At 54.6% G+C, this 13,458-nt stretch overlaps 1 protein-coding gene across 5 annotated transcripts in view; it reads left to right on the forward strand.

The window, feature by feature from the left end:
- TNRC18 (trinucleotide repeat containing 18) overlaps window positions 1-13,458 on the forward strand; it is a 123,367-nt gene that overhangs the window by 107,562 nt on the left and 2,347 nt on the right. For all 5 annotated transcript variants that reach the window (XM_050783935.1, XM_050783936.1, XM_050783932.1 and 2 more), the window contains 7 exons: window positions 179-254; window positions 360-468; window positions 5,403-5,519; window positions 6,324-6,488; window positions 7,609-7,898; window positions 8,020-9,084; window positions 13,155-13,391. In XM_050783935.1, the coding sequence (XP_050639892.1) occupies window positions 179-254; window positions 360-468; window positions 5,403-5,519; window positions 6,324-6,488; window positions 7,609-7,898; window positions 8,020-9,084; window positions 13,155-13,391 (2,059 nt within the window). The remainder of the gene's footprint in view (window positions 1-178; window positions 255-359; window positions 469-5,402; window positions 5,520-6,323; window positions 6,489-7,608; window positions 7,899-8,019; window positions 9,085-13,154; window positions 13,392-13,458) is intronic.

Below are 13,458 nucleotides of genomic sequence, written 5' to 3' on the forward strand. Positions count from 1 at the left end.
TACAGATGAGGAAAATGAGCCCAGAAAGGAGGAGAATTGCCAAATTCAGCAAGCCAGCAAACCTCTGAGTCCTGGTGTCACCTCCCAGTGGTCTGGGAGGTAGAGCTGGTGCTGGCGGAGTTGAGGCCCTCTGGGAGGTCTCGGCCTCTGCCACTTCATGCCTCCTTTGCTCCCGCAGATACCGCGTGGTGGTGGAGGGTGAGCGCGGAAACCGGCCTCACATCTACTGTCTGGAGCAGCTGCTGCAGGAGGCGGTGAGAGGGGGAGGGCGGGGCCTCGGGATGCTCGGGGTGGGCTGGGTGTCCAAGGCCATGGCCACAACTGTGTCCACACCTTGCACTCATCCCATGCCCTCCTAGATCATCGATGTGAGGCCAGCCTCCACTCGCTTCTTGCCACAAGGGACCAGGATTGCAGCTTACTGGAGCCAGCAGTACCGCTGCCTCTATCCAGGCACCGTGGTCCGAGGTGAGATGCCTCCTCCCCAGCTCTCCCCTGCCGCCTAACACCTCAGTATGGACTTATTTGGCTACTAAAACCTAACTCTAACTGGCTTAAGAAGAAAGACTTGTGGGCTCACATAATTGAAAACTATATGGCCTTCAGGCATGGTTGGATCCAGGCGCCATTTAAACAATGTCATCAGGACTCCAGCTCGGAGTATCTGTCAGCAGTGCTGTCCTCTGTGCTGGCTTCACACTAGCTCCTTGGAGATTGTATTTTGCCATCTTAAGAAATCTTACCATTGGACGATTTCTCAGTCCCAGTTTTCCCACACAAGTTCTAGTGTGAACTGACTTGGGCCACATGGTTTTCATTGATCCTACCGCTGTGAGTCTGATCGACTGTGCCTGGGTCAGATTCTCATCCCTGGGGCTAAGGAGTGAGGTCACCTCCCTCTTATTCATGGGCTGCGAAAGATGGGAGGGTGACTTCCCCTGCAAAGTGGACATGTTGTTAGAATAAGAGAGAATGAGGCTGGGTGCGGTGGCTCACACCTGTAATCCCAGCGCTTTGGGAGGCCAAGGTAGGTGGATCACTTGAGGTCAGGAGTTCAAGACCAGCTTGGCCAACGTGGTAAAACCCCATCTCTACTAAAAATAAAAAAATTAGCTGGGTGTGGTGGCAGGCGCCTGTAATCCCAGCTACTTGGGAGGCTAAGGCAGGAGAATTGCTCAAACCTGGGAGGTGGAGGTTGCAGTGAGCCAAGATTGCACCACTGCACTCCAGCCTGGGTGACAGAGCGAGACTACGTCTCAATAAAAGAAAAAAGTATGGAGTCTGGATGGAGAAAAACAACAAGTACCCTAGGAAATGTAGGTGTGGATATCAGACAGGCAAGAAAGACAGTCAAATGGTCCAACCCTTAGCTCTTGCAAAAGCAGTGTATCCTAGAGAAGGGGGTATGGATGTGGATTAGACATTCTTCGCCCCTGCAAAAAAAAAAAAAGCCCACCCACATGCCAAATACAGTCCACTGCTTGGCCTAACATCCATTCATACCCAGAAAATGGAAACCAATGCCAGCTCAGCAGAACAACAGATGACTGGTCCAGCCTGAGTAGAGGATCTCAGGCCAGGAAGATTTATTTTTTTCCACCGTATTAGTCACTCATTTATCATCCAAATTCTGAAAGTGCTGTTAATAAGGTAGAAGTTGGCTTTAGATTCAGATTTCCTGGCACACGCTGTGCCCCTGTACTGGGAGGTGCTGGCTGTGTTCTAGGCCTGCCTCATGGGTATCATTCTGGATTCTTGGGCCTTCCCTGTCCCTCATCCTGGGAACTGCTTTTGTTGCATTGCATGTTTTTCTCTTTTTTTGGTTCAGTTCCTTGTTTTAAGCAGTGGATCTTTCAGTAGCTTTCTGAGGAAGAGTATGTGGGAGTTAAATTTCTCACATCCTTGTGTGTTGGTACTCTCTTCATTCTACCCTTATTTTTTTAGAGATAGTTGAGCTGGATACCCTTATTCTTTAGAGATACTTGAGCTGGATATAAATTCGCAACTGGAAATAGTTCCCTCTCACCATTTCAAAGACATTTTTCTATTTTTATCTTGCTTCCCATGTTGTTGAAGACATTTAACGTTGTGATTCCCAAATCACTGTAGAAGGCTTGTTTTTTTTAATCTCTGGAAACTTTTAGGACCTTCTCATTATCCCTAGATCTGCAATTCCGTGTGTGTGTGTGTGTGTGTGTGTGTGTGTGTGTGTGTGTGTGTGTGTGTGTGTGTGTTTCTCATCATGCTGGGTATCTGCAGAGGGAGGCTTTGATTTTGAAGCAAATTTCCTTGAGTCCTGGAAGCTCTACTTGTGAGCACAACTTGGATAACTGCCCTTGTGAATTTCATGTTTTTTCTGGAACTTGGGCTAGTCCCATGGTCCCTGGCGTGCGTGTCTTTTTTCCTGTTTTTATTTTCTTACTTTGTTCAACTTATGGAGATATTTTCTCTACTTTTATCTTCTAACCCCATCTGCTTTCTTGAATTTTTTTGTTTTTTTGAGACGGAGTCTCGCTCTCTTGCCCAGGCTGGAGTGCAGTGGCCGGATCTCAGCTCATTGCAACCTCCGCCTCCCAGGTTTACGCCATTCTCCTGCCTCAGCCTCCTGAGTAGCTGGGACCACAGGTGCCCACCACCTCGCCCGGCTAGTTTTTTGTATATTTTAGTAGAGACGGGGTTTCACCGTGTTAGCCAGGATGGTCTTGATCTCCTGACCTCGTGATCCGCCCGTCTCGGCCTCCCAAAGTGCTGGGATTACAGGCTTGAGCCACCGCGCCCAGCCTGTTTTCTTGAATTTTAAAAATTTCTGCTGTCATTTAAAAACTTCTCCACCAGCTGCGGTGGCTCACGTCTGTAATCCCAGCAATTTGGGAGCCTGATGCGGGTAGATCACTTGAATCCAGGAGTTCAAAACCAGCCTGGGCAACATAGCAAGACCCTGTCTCTACAAAAAGATAACAAAAATTGGCCAGGTTTGGGCCGGGCGTGGTGGCTCACACCTGTAATCCCCACACTTTGGGATGCCAAGGTAGGCAGATCACCTGAGGCCAGGAGTTTGAGATCAGCCTGGGCAACATGGTGAAACCCCATCTCTACTAAAAATACAAAAATAAGCTGGGTGTGGTGGCAGGTTCCTGTAATCTGAGCTACTCGGGAGGCTGAGGCAGGAAGAAATACCTAAACCCAGGAGGTAGAGGTTGCACTGAGCCGAGATCACACCACTGCACTCTAGCCTGGGTAACATAGTGATACTCTGTCTCAAAAAAAAAAAAAATTATCTGGGCTTGGTGGTGTGCACCTGTTGTCCTAGCTACTTGGAAGGCCGAAGTGGGAGGATCACCTAAGCCTGGGTGATTGAGGCTGCAGTGAGCTATGATTGCAACATTGCACTCCAGCCTGGGTGACAGAGCGACACCCTGTCTCAAAAAAAAAAAAAAAATCCTGAAGAGTTATTTCTTATTCTCTGAGTATTTTTTAAAAAATTTTTTTAGTTGGGCACGGTGGCTCACGTCTGTAATCCCAGCACTTTCGGAGGCTGAGGCAGGTGGATCATGAGGTCAGGAGATCAAGACCATCCTGGCTAACACAGTGAAACCCCGTCTCTACTAAAAAAAAATGCAAAAAATTAGCCGGGCTTGGTGGCGGGTGCCTGTGGTCCCAGCTACTGGGGAGGCTGAGGCAGGAGAATGGCGTGAACCTGAGAGGCGGAGCTTGCAGTGAGCTGAGATCGCACCACTGCACTCCAGCCTGGGCGACAGAGCAAGACTCCGTCTCAAAAAAAAAAAAAAATTTTTTTTTTGTTTTATCAACACATTTGTTTTTAAACTTCCTGAGAGGATTGTTTTTCATTTTAACTTTCTGTATTTTTTTTTTTTTTTTTTTTTTTTTTGAGACAGAGTCTTGCTCTATTACCCAGGCTGGAGTGTGGTGGAGTGATCTCAGCTCACTGCAACCTCCACCTCCTGGGTTCGAGTGATTCTCCTGCCTCAGCCTCCCGGGTAGCTGGGATTACTGGCATGCATCACCATGCCTAGCTAATTTTTTGTGTTTTTAGTAGAGACAGGATTTCACCATGTTGGCCCGACTGGCCTCGAACTCCTGACATCAGGTGATCTGCCTGTCTCGGCCTCCCAAAGTGCTGGGATTACAGGTGTGAGCCACTGCACCTGGCCTCATTTTAGCTTTCTGAAGCTCCCTCTCCCTTCCCGGTCTCCGTTCCTTCTGTTTGCTGGTGCTGTGCCCTTCCTCTGGTTAGAACTCCTTAGGCTTCTGGGGACCTTGAATGAAGGAAACATTATCAAGCCGGTGGGAGCTCTGTGCACTCACGAGTCTTTGTCATCGCGAGTGGACGGGAATGTTTTGTTAAGGGACTGCTCAGATTCTGCAAGACTCACATCCTTGGGGATATAGTCCCAGCACCTGGCGTTTGGGAAGAGGGCTGGGCTGTCACCCTTTGGGGGGCCTATCCAACCTCCTCCCTGCACTCAGTGTCCTTCAGTCTGGAGCCTCTCTCTGGGGTAAACCCCCCAGCTCCTGCCAGCTGGGCCTCCCTCAGCCCATTCAGTGTTGAGGTCTCCCTCAGCCCTGCCTCCGGAGGTGCTTGGGGCCTTTCGGGTCCGAGCCTTGGCAGGATTCTCTTGGGAACACCACCACCTCCTCGTGGGTATCACCTCCTCCTAAGAGATCAAAGCCCGCTCCTGCACGTTCATCCCAGCATCTTTCCCAAAATGCCACCATTTCCCGCTGCTGCCCTCCCCTTTCCCATTCTTAGTGTCCTTCAGGGTTGACACCCGCTTCCCTCCTTTGCTGTGGTTGCAGGAGGGTCTTGGGTGTGAGCGGGCACAGGTGCATGTGCTCCGCTGCCTTTTGTCACCCAAAGTCAGCTAGAAATGGGAGACCCAGGCCAGGTGCAGTGGCTCACGCCTTTGGGAGCCACTTTGGGAGGCCGAGGTGGGTGGATCACCTGAGGTCGGGAGTTCGAGACCAGCCTGATCAACATGGAGAAACCCTGTCTCTACTAAAAATACAAAATTAGCCGGGCATGGTGGTGCATGCCTGTAATCCCAGCTCCTTGGGAGGCCAAGGCAAGAGAATCACTTGAACCCGGAAGGCGGAGGTTGCGGTGAGCCGAGATCGCGCCATTGCACTCTAGCCTGGGCAACAAGAGCAAAACTCCGTCTCAAAAAAAAAAAAAAAAAAAAAAAAGGGAGAGCCAGTTCTCCTGCCCAGATGGCCTGGCTCTAACACCCACATTCTGAGCCACTGTAAACCCTCACCCATGTCCCCACTGCTGTACCGTAGAGACCAGGGCTGCACAGGGGCCAATTTCTGCTGTCCCCACCCTTGTGCCTCACTAGGGAGCTGGAGGTCCAAGGGCCTCCCCTGAGCCTCTCCTCCCACAGGGTTACTGGACCTGGAGGACGATGGGGACTTGATCACTGTGGAGTTTGACGACGGAGACACTGGCAGGATCCCCCTCTCACACATCCGCCTCCTGCCCCCCGACTATAAGATCCAATGTAAGTGACAAGCTTGTGACACCCGGGCTCCTGCCAGGGGCCGCCCATCCAGGCTCTCGCCCTCCAAGCCCAGCTCTGGGCTCTGTCTGAAGTCATTTGGAGCCATAGGTGATGGAAGTAGCAGAAACCAGGGATGGGCTCCTGTGAGATCCCAGGGCTCCCAGGTCCTGGGTCCATGAGGACAGCCCAAGCCCAGTGGCCCAGGCCATGGGAAGCTGATCAAAAATTATTAATGGCTGGGCGCAGTGGCTCACACCTGTAATCCCAGCACTTTGGGAGGCCAAGGTGGCCAGATCACAAGGTCAAGAGATCGAGACCATGCCGGCCAACATGGTGAAACCCTGTCTCTATTAAAAATACAAAAATTAGCCAAGCGTGTTGAGACGCGCCTGTAGTCCCAGCTACTCGGGAGGCTGAGGCAGGAGGATCCCTTGAACCCGAGAGGGAGAGGTTGCAGTGAACCGAGATCCTGCCACTGCACTCCAGCCTGGCGACAGAGCAAGACTCCGTCTCAAAAAAACAACAACAACAACAACAAAAACCAAAGTCAGCATCTTTATCCACCTGTCCCAGTTCCACAAAGTGCTTTGTTTTACTTCATTCATTCAGGGGCCTCTGGCTGCTCCCTGCAGATGGGATTTCCCCCGCTGGACCTCACAGCCTATCGTGGGAGCCCACCCGGGGTCAGCCACCCGGCGTTGGTTGCTTCCGCCCCCATCCCTGACCCCAGGACAGACCAGGGTCTTGGAAGCTCCAAGCTGGGGACCCCAGGCCTGATGAGCCACTCTGTCCTTTGCCCTGCAGGTGCTGAGCCGTCCCCAGCCCTCCTGGTGCCGAGTGCCAAGCGCCGTAGCCGGAAGACCAGCAAAGACACTGGGGAAGGCAAAGACGGTGGTACGACTGGGTCGGAGGAGCCAGGAGCCAAGGCCCGTGGGCGTGGGCGGAAACCCAGCGCCAAGGCCAAGGGTGGTACGTTGAACCGGGCCCCAGGGCAGGGGCGGTGGGTAGAGCTCCTTTGTGCATCCAAACTTGGGGCTTGGGAACCTGCCCAAGTGCCTACCTGCTGTCTGTAAGAACTCTGAGCTGGGTGCGGTGCCTCACGCCTGTAATCCCAGCACTTTGGGAGGCCGAGGTGGGCAGATCGCCTGAGGTCAGGAGTTCGAGACCAGTCTGGGCAACATGGTGAAACCCCGCCTCTACTAAAAATACAAAAATTAACCGGGCATGGAGGTGAGCGCCTGTAATCCCAGCTACGTGGGAGGCTGAGGCAGGAGAATTGCTTGAACCCGGGAGGTGGAGGTTGCAGTGAGCGAAGATCACACCATTATACTCCAGCCTGGGTGACGAGTGAAACTCCGTCTCAAAAAAAAAAAAAAAAAAAAAAGACCTCTGCACCTCTGCACCTGCACCGCAGGATTGTTCTGACCAGGTGACAGATGAGGAAACTGAGGCTGAGGGAGGCAGGTTGGTTTGTCAGAGGCAGAGCTGAGCTGCAGCCGGCCTGTGTTTCTTTCCAGAATCCAGAGAAAATGCTTTGTACAGGCTGAAAGCAGAGGCTATTGGGGGACCCACTTTGGGGCCAACACAACTTAAGGTTGTTATAGGGGAACCGCCGAAGGAGGCCTAAGAAGGCCACAACCGGGTTCCGCTCAAGAAGTAGCAGAGCCAGGATTGAAACCAGGCCGTTCTGCTGGGCTCGGTGGTCCACGCCTGTTCTCAGCACTCTAGGAGGCCCAGGCACAGGGATTGCTTGAGCCCAGGAGTTTAAGACCAGCCTGGGCAGCAGAGCAAAACTGTATCTCTACAAAAAAAAAAAAAATAATACAAAAATTCCCCAGGCATAGTGGCGCATGCTTGTGGCCTCAGGTTACTTGGGAGACTGAGGCTGGAGGCTCACGTGAGCCCAGGGAGGTTAGGGCTGCAGTGAGCCCTGATCACGCCACTGCACTCCAGCTTGGGTGACTGAGACCCCATCTCAAAAAAACAAAAACAAAACCCACAGAAGCAGGCCTTCCTGATGAAAGCCACAGCTCGTCTCTGCCAGGAAGCCCCCGCCCCAGCCTCTCATCTGTTTTCTTTTGTTTTGCAGACAGAGCCGCTACCCTGGAGGAGGGGAGCCCAACAGATGAGGTCCCCAGTACCCCCTTAGCCCTGGAGCCGAGCAGCACCCCAGGTTCCAAGAAGAGTCCCCCAGAGCCTGTGGACAAGCGAGCCAAGACCCCCAAGGCGCGCCCAGCACCGCCACAGCCCAGCCCCGTACCACCCGCCTTTACCAGCTGCCCAGCACCCGAGCCCTTTGGGGAGCTCCCAGCCCCTGCCTCCACCCTGGCCGCAGCACCCCTCATCACCATGCCCGCCACACGCCCCAAGCCCAAGAAGGCGCGGGCAGCCCCGAGGAATCCAGGCTGCCGAAACAAAAAGGCGCGCCTCGGAGGCCGGGCGGAGGACGACTGGCTGTCTTGTCAAAACTGGACCACGATGGGTGTCCAAGCCCAAGAAGGCGCGGGCAGCCGAGGAATCAGGTGCCAAAGGCCCTCGGAGGCCGGGGGAGGAGACTGAGCTGCTTGTCAAACTGGACCACGAGGGTGTCACGTCACCCAAAAGCAAGAAGGCTAAAGAGGCTCTGCTGCTCCGGGAGGACCCAGGGGCCGGGGGCTGGCAGGAGCCCAAGAGCCTCCTGAGCCTGGGCAGCTACCCCCAGGCGGCCGGCAGCAGCGAGCCCAAGGCACCCTGGCCCAAGGCCACGGAGGGGGACCTCGCCCAGGAGCCCGGGCCGGGGCTCACGTTCGAGGACTCTGGGAACCCCAAGAGCCCGGACAAGGCCCAGGCCGAGCAGGACGGGGCGGAAGAGTCCGAAAGCAGCAGCAGCAGTAGTGGCAGCAGTAGCAGCAGCAGCAGCGGCTCGGAGACGGAAGGGGAGGAGGAAGGCGACAAGAATGGGGACGGGGGCTGCGGCGCCGGGGGCCGTAACTGCAGCGCTGCCAGCTCCAGGGCAGCCTCACCGGCCTCCTCCTCCTCCTCCTCTTCCTCGTCCTCATCCTCCTCTTCCTCCTCATCCTCCTCTTCCTCCTCCTCCTCCTCTTCCTCATCCTCCTCCTCCTCTTCCTCTTCATCTTCCTCCTCTTCCTCCTCCTCCTCCTCTTCCTCGTCCTCATCCTCGTCCTCCTCCTCCTCCTCTTCCTCTTCCTCCACCACAGACGAGGACTCTTCCTGCAGCTCAGACGATGAGGCAGCCCCCGCCCCCACGGCTGGCCCTTCTGCACAGCCGGCGCTCCCCACCAAGGCCACCAAGCAGGCCGGCAAGGCGCGGCCCTCGGCCCACTCCCCAGGCAAGAAGGCGTCTGCGCCCCAGCCCCAGGCGCCTCCTCCGCAGCCCACACAGCCCCTGCAGCCCAAGGCTCAGGCCGGGGCCAAGAGCCGACCGAAGAAGAGAGAGGGCGTCCACCTCCCCACCACCAAGGAGCTGGCCAAGCGGCAGCGCCTGCCGTCCGTGGAGAACCGGCCCAAGATCGCCGCCTTCCTGCCAGCCCGGCAGCTCTGGAAGTGGTTCGGCAAGCCCACCCAGGTAACCAAGCTCGCGCTCGGGCGGGGCGCAGGGGCTGGGGGCCTTGTCTCTCTCTGCTGAACCCACGGCTTCACGCCGTGTCTCCGCGTGTGGTAACCTCCCAGAACCCCAGGGTGGAGGACTGGCGTCCCACTTGATGGATGAGTACACTGAGTCTCAAAGTGTCCTCAGGTACCTGGGTCTGTCGGACTCCGATGCCTGAGTCCTTCAGAGCAGAGCAGTCCTGCCCTCTGGTCCCGGGACGCAGAGCCACCCTCATGTGGAGACCAAATGAAGGAAACCGCAAAGATCAGCACAGACCCACAGGCGTCAGCGCCACGTGGAAGGAAGGGGTTTTCCAGGCCTCTGGGTTTTTTTTTTTCCTTTTTTGAAACCGAGTCGCTCTCTGTTGCCCAGGCTGGAGTGCGGTGGTGCGATCTAGGCTTATTGCACCCTCCACCTCCAGGGTTCAAACAATTCTCCCGCATCAGCCTCCCAAGTAGCTGGGATTACAGGCACCCGCCCCCATGCCTGGCTAGTTTTCATATTTTTAGTAGAGATGGGGTTTCACCTTGTGGGGCAGGCTGGTCTCGGACGCCTGGCTTCAAATGATCTGCCTGCCTCGGCTTCCCAAAGTGCTGGGATTACAGGTGTGAGCCACCACGCCTGGCTTTTTCTTTTCTTTTCTTTCTTTTTTTTTTCTTTTAGAGACAGGATCTTGCTCTGTCACCCAGGATGGAGTGCAGTGGCGCTATCACAGCTCACTGCAGCTTTGAACTCATGGGCCCAAGCAGTTTCCCCGCCTCAGCCTCCTGAGTAGCGGGGACTCCAGACGTGTGCCACCATGCTGCCCAGCTGGTTTTTAAATTTTTTTGTAGAGACAGAGTCTCACTATGTTGTCTGGGCTGGTCTTGAATCCCTGGGCTCAAGTGATCCTCCTGCCTCAGCCTCCCAGAGTGCTGGGATTCCAGGTGCTAGGCCTGACAGCCTGTTGTGTGTGGCGTTTGCAGTGTTCCCAGCCATGCCCCGGGCTCCCAGCCACCAGTGTGGCAGTCCCAGCAGAAGGTGCCTCCTTCCCGGGTTTGCCAGCAAAAGTCCAGGGTTGAATCTCCTTGGCCTGGCCGGGATCTCGTGTCCATCCCTGAGTGAATTAATATGGCCTGGAAGACAGACAGTCCTGGCTGGCCAGGTCGGGGTCCTGTGTCCGCTGCCTGTAGCAGTGGGTTGGTTGTTCAGAAGGTGCCCTTCCAGCCTGCCTGTGGCTGGCTATACACTCGCACACACACATGCACACAGTGCACTCACAAACACAGCCACATGGACACACGCATACATATGCATGCACATGTACACACGAATGCACGTACAGCCACACACAAAGGCAAGTACACGCACGCAGACATACACGTGAATGCACGCATGTACATGAACCATGTAAACATGAACATGCACACAAATACACTACACACTACACCCACACATGCACACAAGTACACTACACCCAAATGCACGCTTGCACACGTACACAAATGAAGGTGCATACATGTGTACACATGCATCCATGCACACGAACACCTGCACAAATGCACAGATGAACATGTGCACACACAGGCACATACACATGGCAGGACCCAGTGTGAGAAATGAGAGTGGTTCAGACAGGCTGGCAGTGAGCCCCCAGTGTGCCGTAGGTGTGGGGCAGGAGCACCTGTTCCGGTAGGAGTCAGTGGTGTCTCAGGCAGCATTTCCAAAGCTGCTGTAGAACAGAGTTTCCAGTCTGTCTTGCCCACGTGCAGTGGTTGAAGTCTGTAATCCCAGCACTTTGGGAGGCTGAGGCGTGAGGATCACTTAAGCTTGGGAGTTCAAGGCTGCAGGGAGCTTTGATTGTGCCACTACACTCCAACCTGGGCAACAGAGTGATACCTAGTCTTGAAAAAAATAATAGTTTTAGCTGGGCGCGGTGGCTCACACCTGTAATCCCAGCACTTTGGGAGGCCCAGGCAGGAGGATCACTTGAGGTCAGGAGTTCAAGACCAGCCTGCCAACACGGTGAAACCCCGTCTCTACTAAAATACAAAACATTAGCTGGGCGCGGTGGCAGGTGCCTGTAGTCCCAGCTACTTGGGAGGCTGAGGCAGGAGAACTGCTTGAATCTGGGAGGCGGAGGCTACAGTGAGCCAAGATCGTGCCACTGCACTCCAGCCTGGGCGATAGAGTGAGACTTCGTCTCAAAAATAATAATAGTGGCCGGGCGCGGTGGCTCACGCCTGTAATCCCTGCACTTTGGGAGGCCGAGGCGGGCGGATCACGAGGTCAGGAGATCGAGACCATCCTGGCTAACATGGTGAAACCCCATCTCTACTAAAATACAAAACATTAGCTGGGCGCGGTGGCGGGTGCCTGTAGTCCCAGCTACTCGGGAGGCTGAGGCAGGAGAATGGCGCAAACCCGGAAGGCGGAGCTTGCAGTGAGCCGAGATCGCGCCACTGCACTCCAGCCTGGGCAACAGAGTGCAGACTCTGCCTCAAAAAAAAAAAAAAAAAATAATAATAATAATAATAGTAACAAGTTTTAAAAGATAAAAAAGGCCAGGCATGGTAGCTCACGCCTGTAATCCCAGCTCTTTGGGTGGCTTATGTGGGAGGATCACTTGAGGCCAAAAGTTCGAGACCATCCTGGGCAACACAGACCCCCATCTCTACAAAAATAAAAATTTTTTTTTTTTTTTTTTTTGAGACGGAGTCTCGCTCTGTCACCCAGGCTGGAGTGCAGTGGCCAGATCTCCGCTCACTGCAAGCTCCGCCTCCCGGGTTCGAGCAATTCTCCTGCCTCAGCCTCCCGAGCAGCTGGGACTACAGGCGCCCGCCACCTCGCTCGGCTTATTTTTTTTATTTTTAGTAGAGACGGGGTTTCACCGTGTTAGCCAGGATGGTCTCGATCTCCTGACCTCGTGATCCGCCCATCTCGGCCTCCCAAAGTGCTGGGATTACAGGCTTGAGCCACCGCGCCCGGCCAAAAATAAAAATATTAACCATGCATGGTGGTGCATTCCTGTAGTCCCATCTACTCAGGAGGCCGAGGCAGGAGGATGGCTTTAGCCCAGGAGATTGAGGCTGCAGTCAGCTATGATAGTACCACTGGATTCCAGCCTGGGTGACAGAGCAAGACCCTTTTTCTGAAAAAAGTAATTTTAAAAAGAAAAATAAGGCCAGGTGCAGTGGCTGACACTGCAATCCTAGTGCTTTGGGAGGCAAAGGTGGGAGGATGGTTTGAGGCCAAAAGTCTGAGACCATCCTGGGCAACATAGTAAGACCTTGTTCTCTACAAAAATTTTAAAAAATCAGGCCGGGCGCGGTGGCTCAAGCCTGTAATCCCAGCACTTTGGGAGGCCGAGACGGGTGGATCACGACGAGGTCAGGAGATCGAGACCATCCTGGCTAACACGGTGAAACCCCGTCTCTACTAAAAAATACAAAAAAACTAGCTGGGCGAGGTGGCGGGTGCCTGTAGTCCCAGCTACTCGGGAGGCTGAGGCAGGAGAATGGCATAAACCCGGGAGGCGGAGCTTGCAGTGAGCTGAGATCCGGCCACTGCACTCCAGCCTGGGCGACAGAGCGAGACTCCGTCTCCAAAAAAACAAAAAACACAAAAACAACAACAACAAAAAAATAAATAAATAAATAAATAAATAAATCAGCCGGGCGTGATGTGCGCCTGTATTCTCAGCTACTCAGAGGCTGACGTGGGAGAGGATTTCTTGAGCCTAGGAGTTCGTGGCTGCAGGGAGTCATGATTGCGCCACTGCACTCCAGCCTGGGCAACAGAGTGAGACCCTGTCTCAAAAATAAAAAGTCTCGTAGTGGCAGAATCCTTGGATTAAGTGAAGCGCCTCTTGGAGACCCAGCATGTCAAAGAGATGGAAGAGGGGCTTCCCCAATTGGAGCGAGACAAGGGGCTTCCTCCTCTCCCCAGAGTTGGATAGGGGTTGACTTGGAGGCCGAGGGCCCGGAGTCCCAAGTGGCAGAGCCTGCTAGGCGGCGGGCTCGGCGGGGCTGGGCCAGGGCCGTGCCGTGACACACGTGTCCTTGCAGCGGCGTGGCATGAAGGGCAAGGCCCGCAAGCTCTTCTACAAGGCCATCGTGCGCGGCAAGGAGATGATCCGCATCGGGGACTGCGCCGTGTTCCTCTCCGCCGGCCGTCCCAACCTGCCCTACATTGGCCGCATCCAGAGCATGTGGGAGTCGTGGGGCAACAACATGGTGGTCCGAGTCAAGTGGTTCTACCACCCCGAGGAGACCAGCCCGGGCAAGCAGTTCCACCAGGGCCAGGTGAGCCTGCGGCACCCCCAGCTGGGTTCCCCAGTCCTAGGCAGTAGAGGGCAGACCTGAGGGTGTG

The sequence above is a fragment of the Macaca thibetana genome, chromosome 3 (genome assembly GCF_024542745.1).
Source record: "Macaca thibetana thibetana isolate TM-01 chromosome 3, ASM2454274v1, whole genome shotgun sequence".
NCBI classification, from domain to species: Eukaryota; Metazoa; Chordata; class Mammalia; order Primates; family Cercopithecidae; genus Macaca; species Macaca thibetana.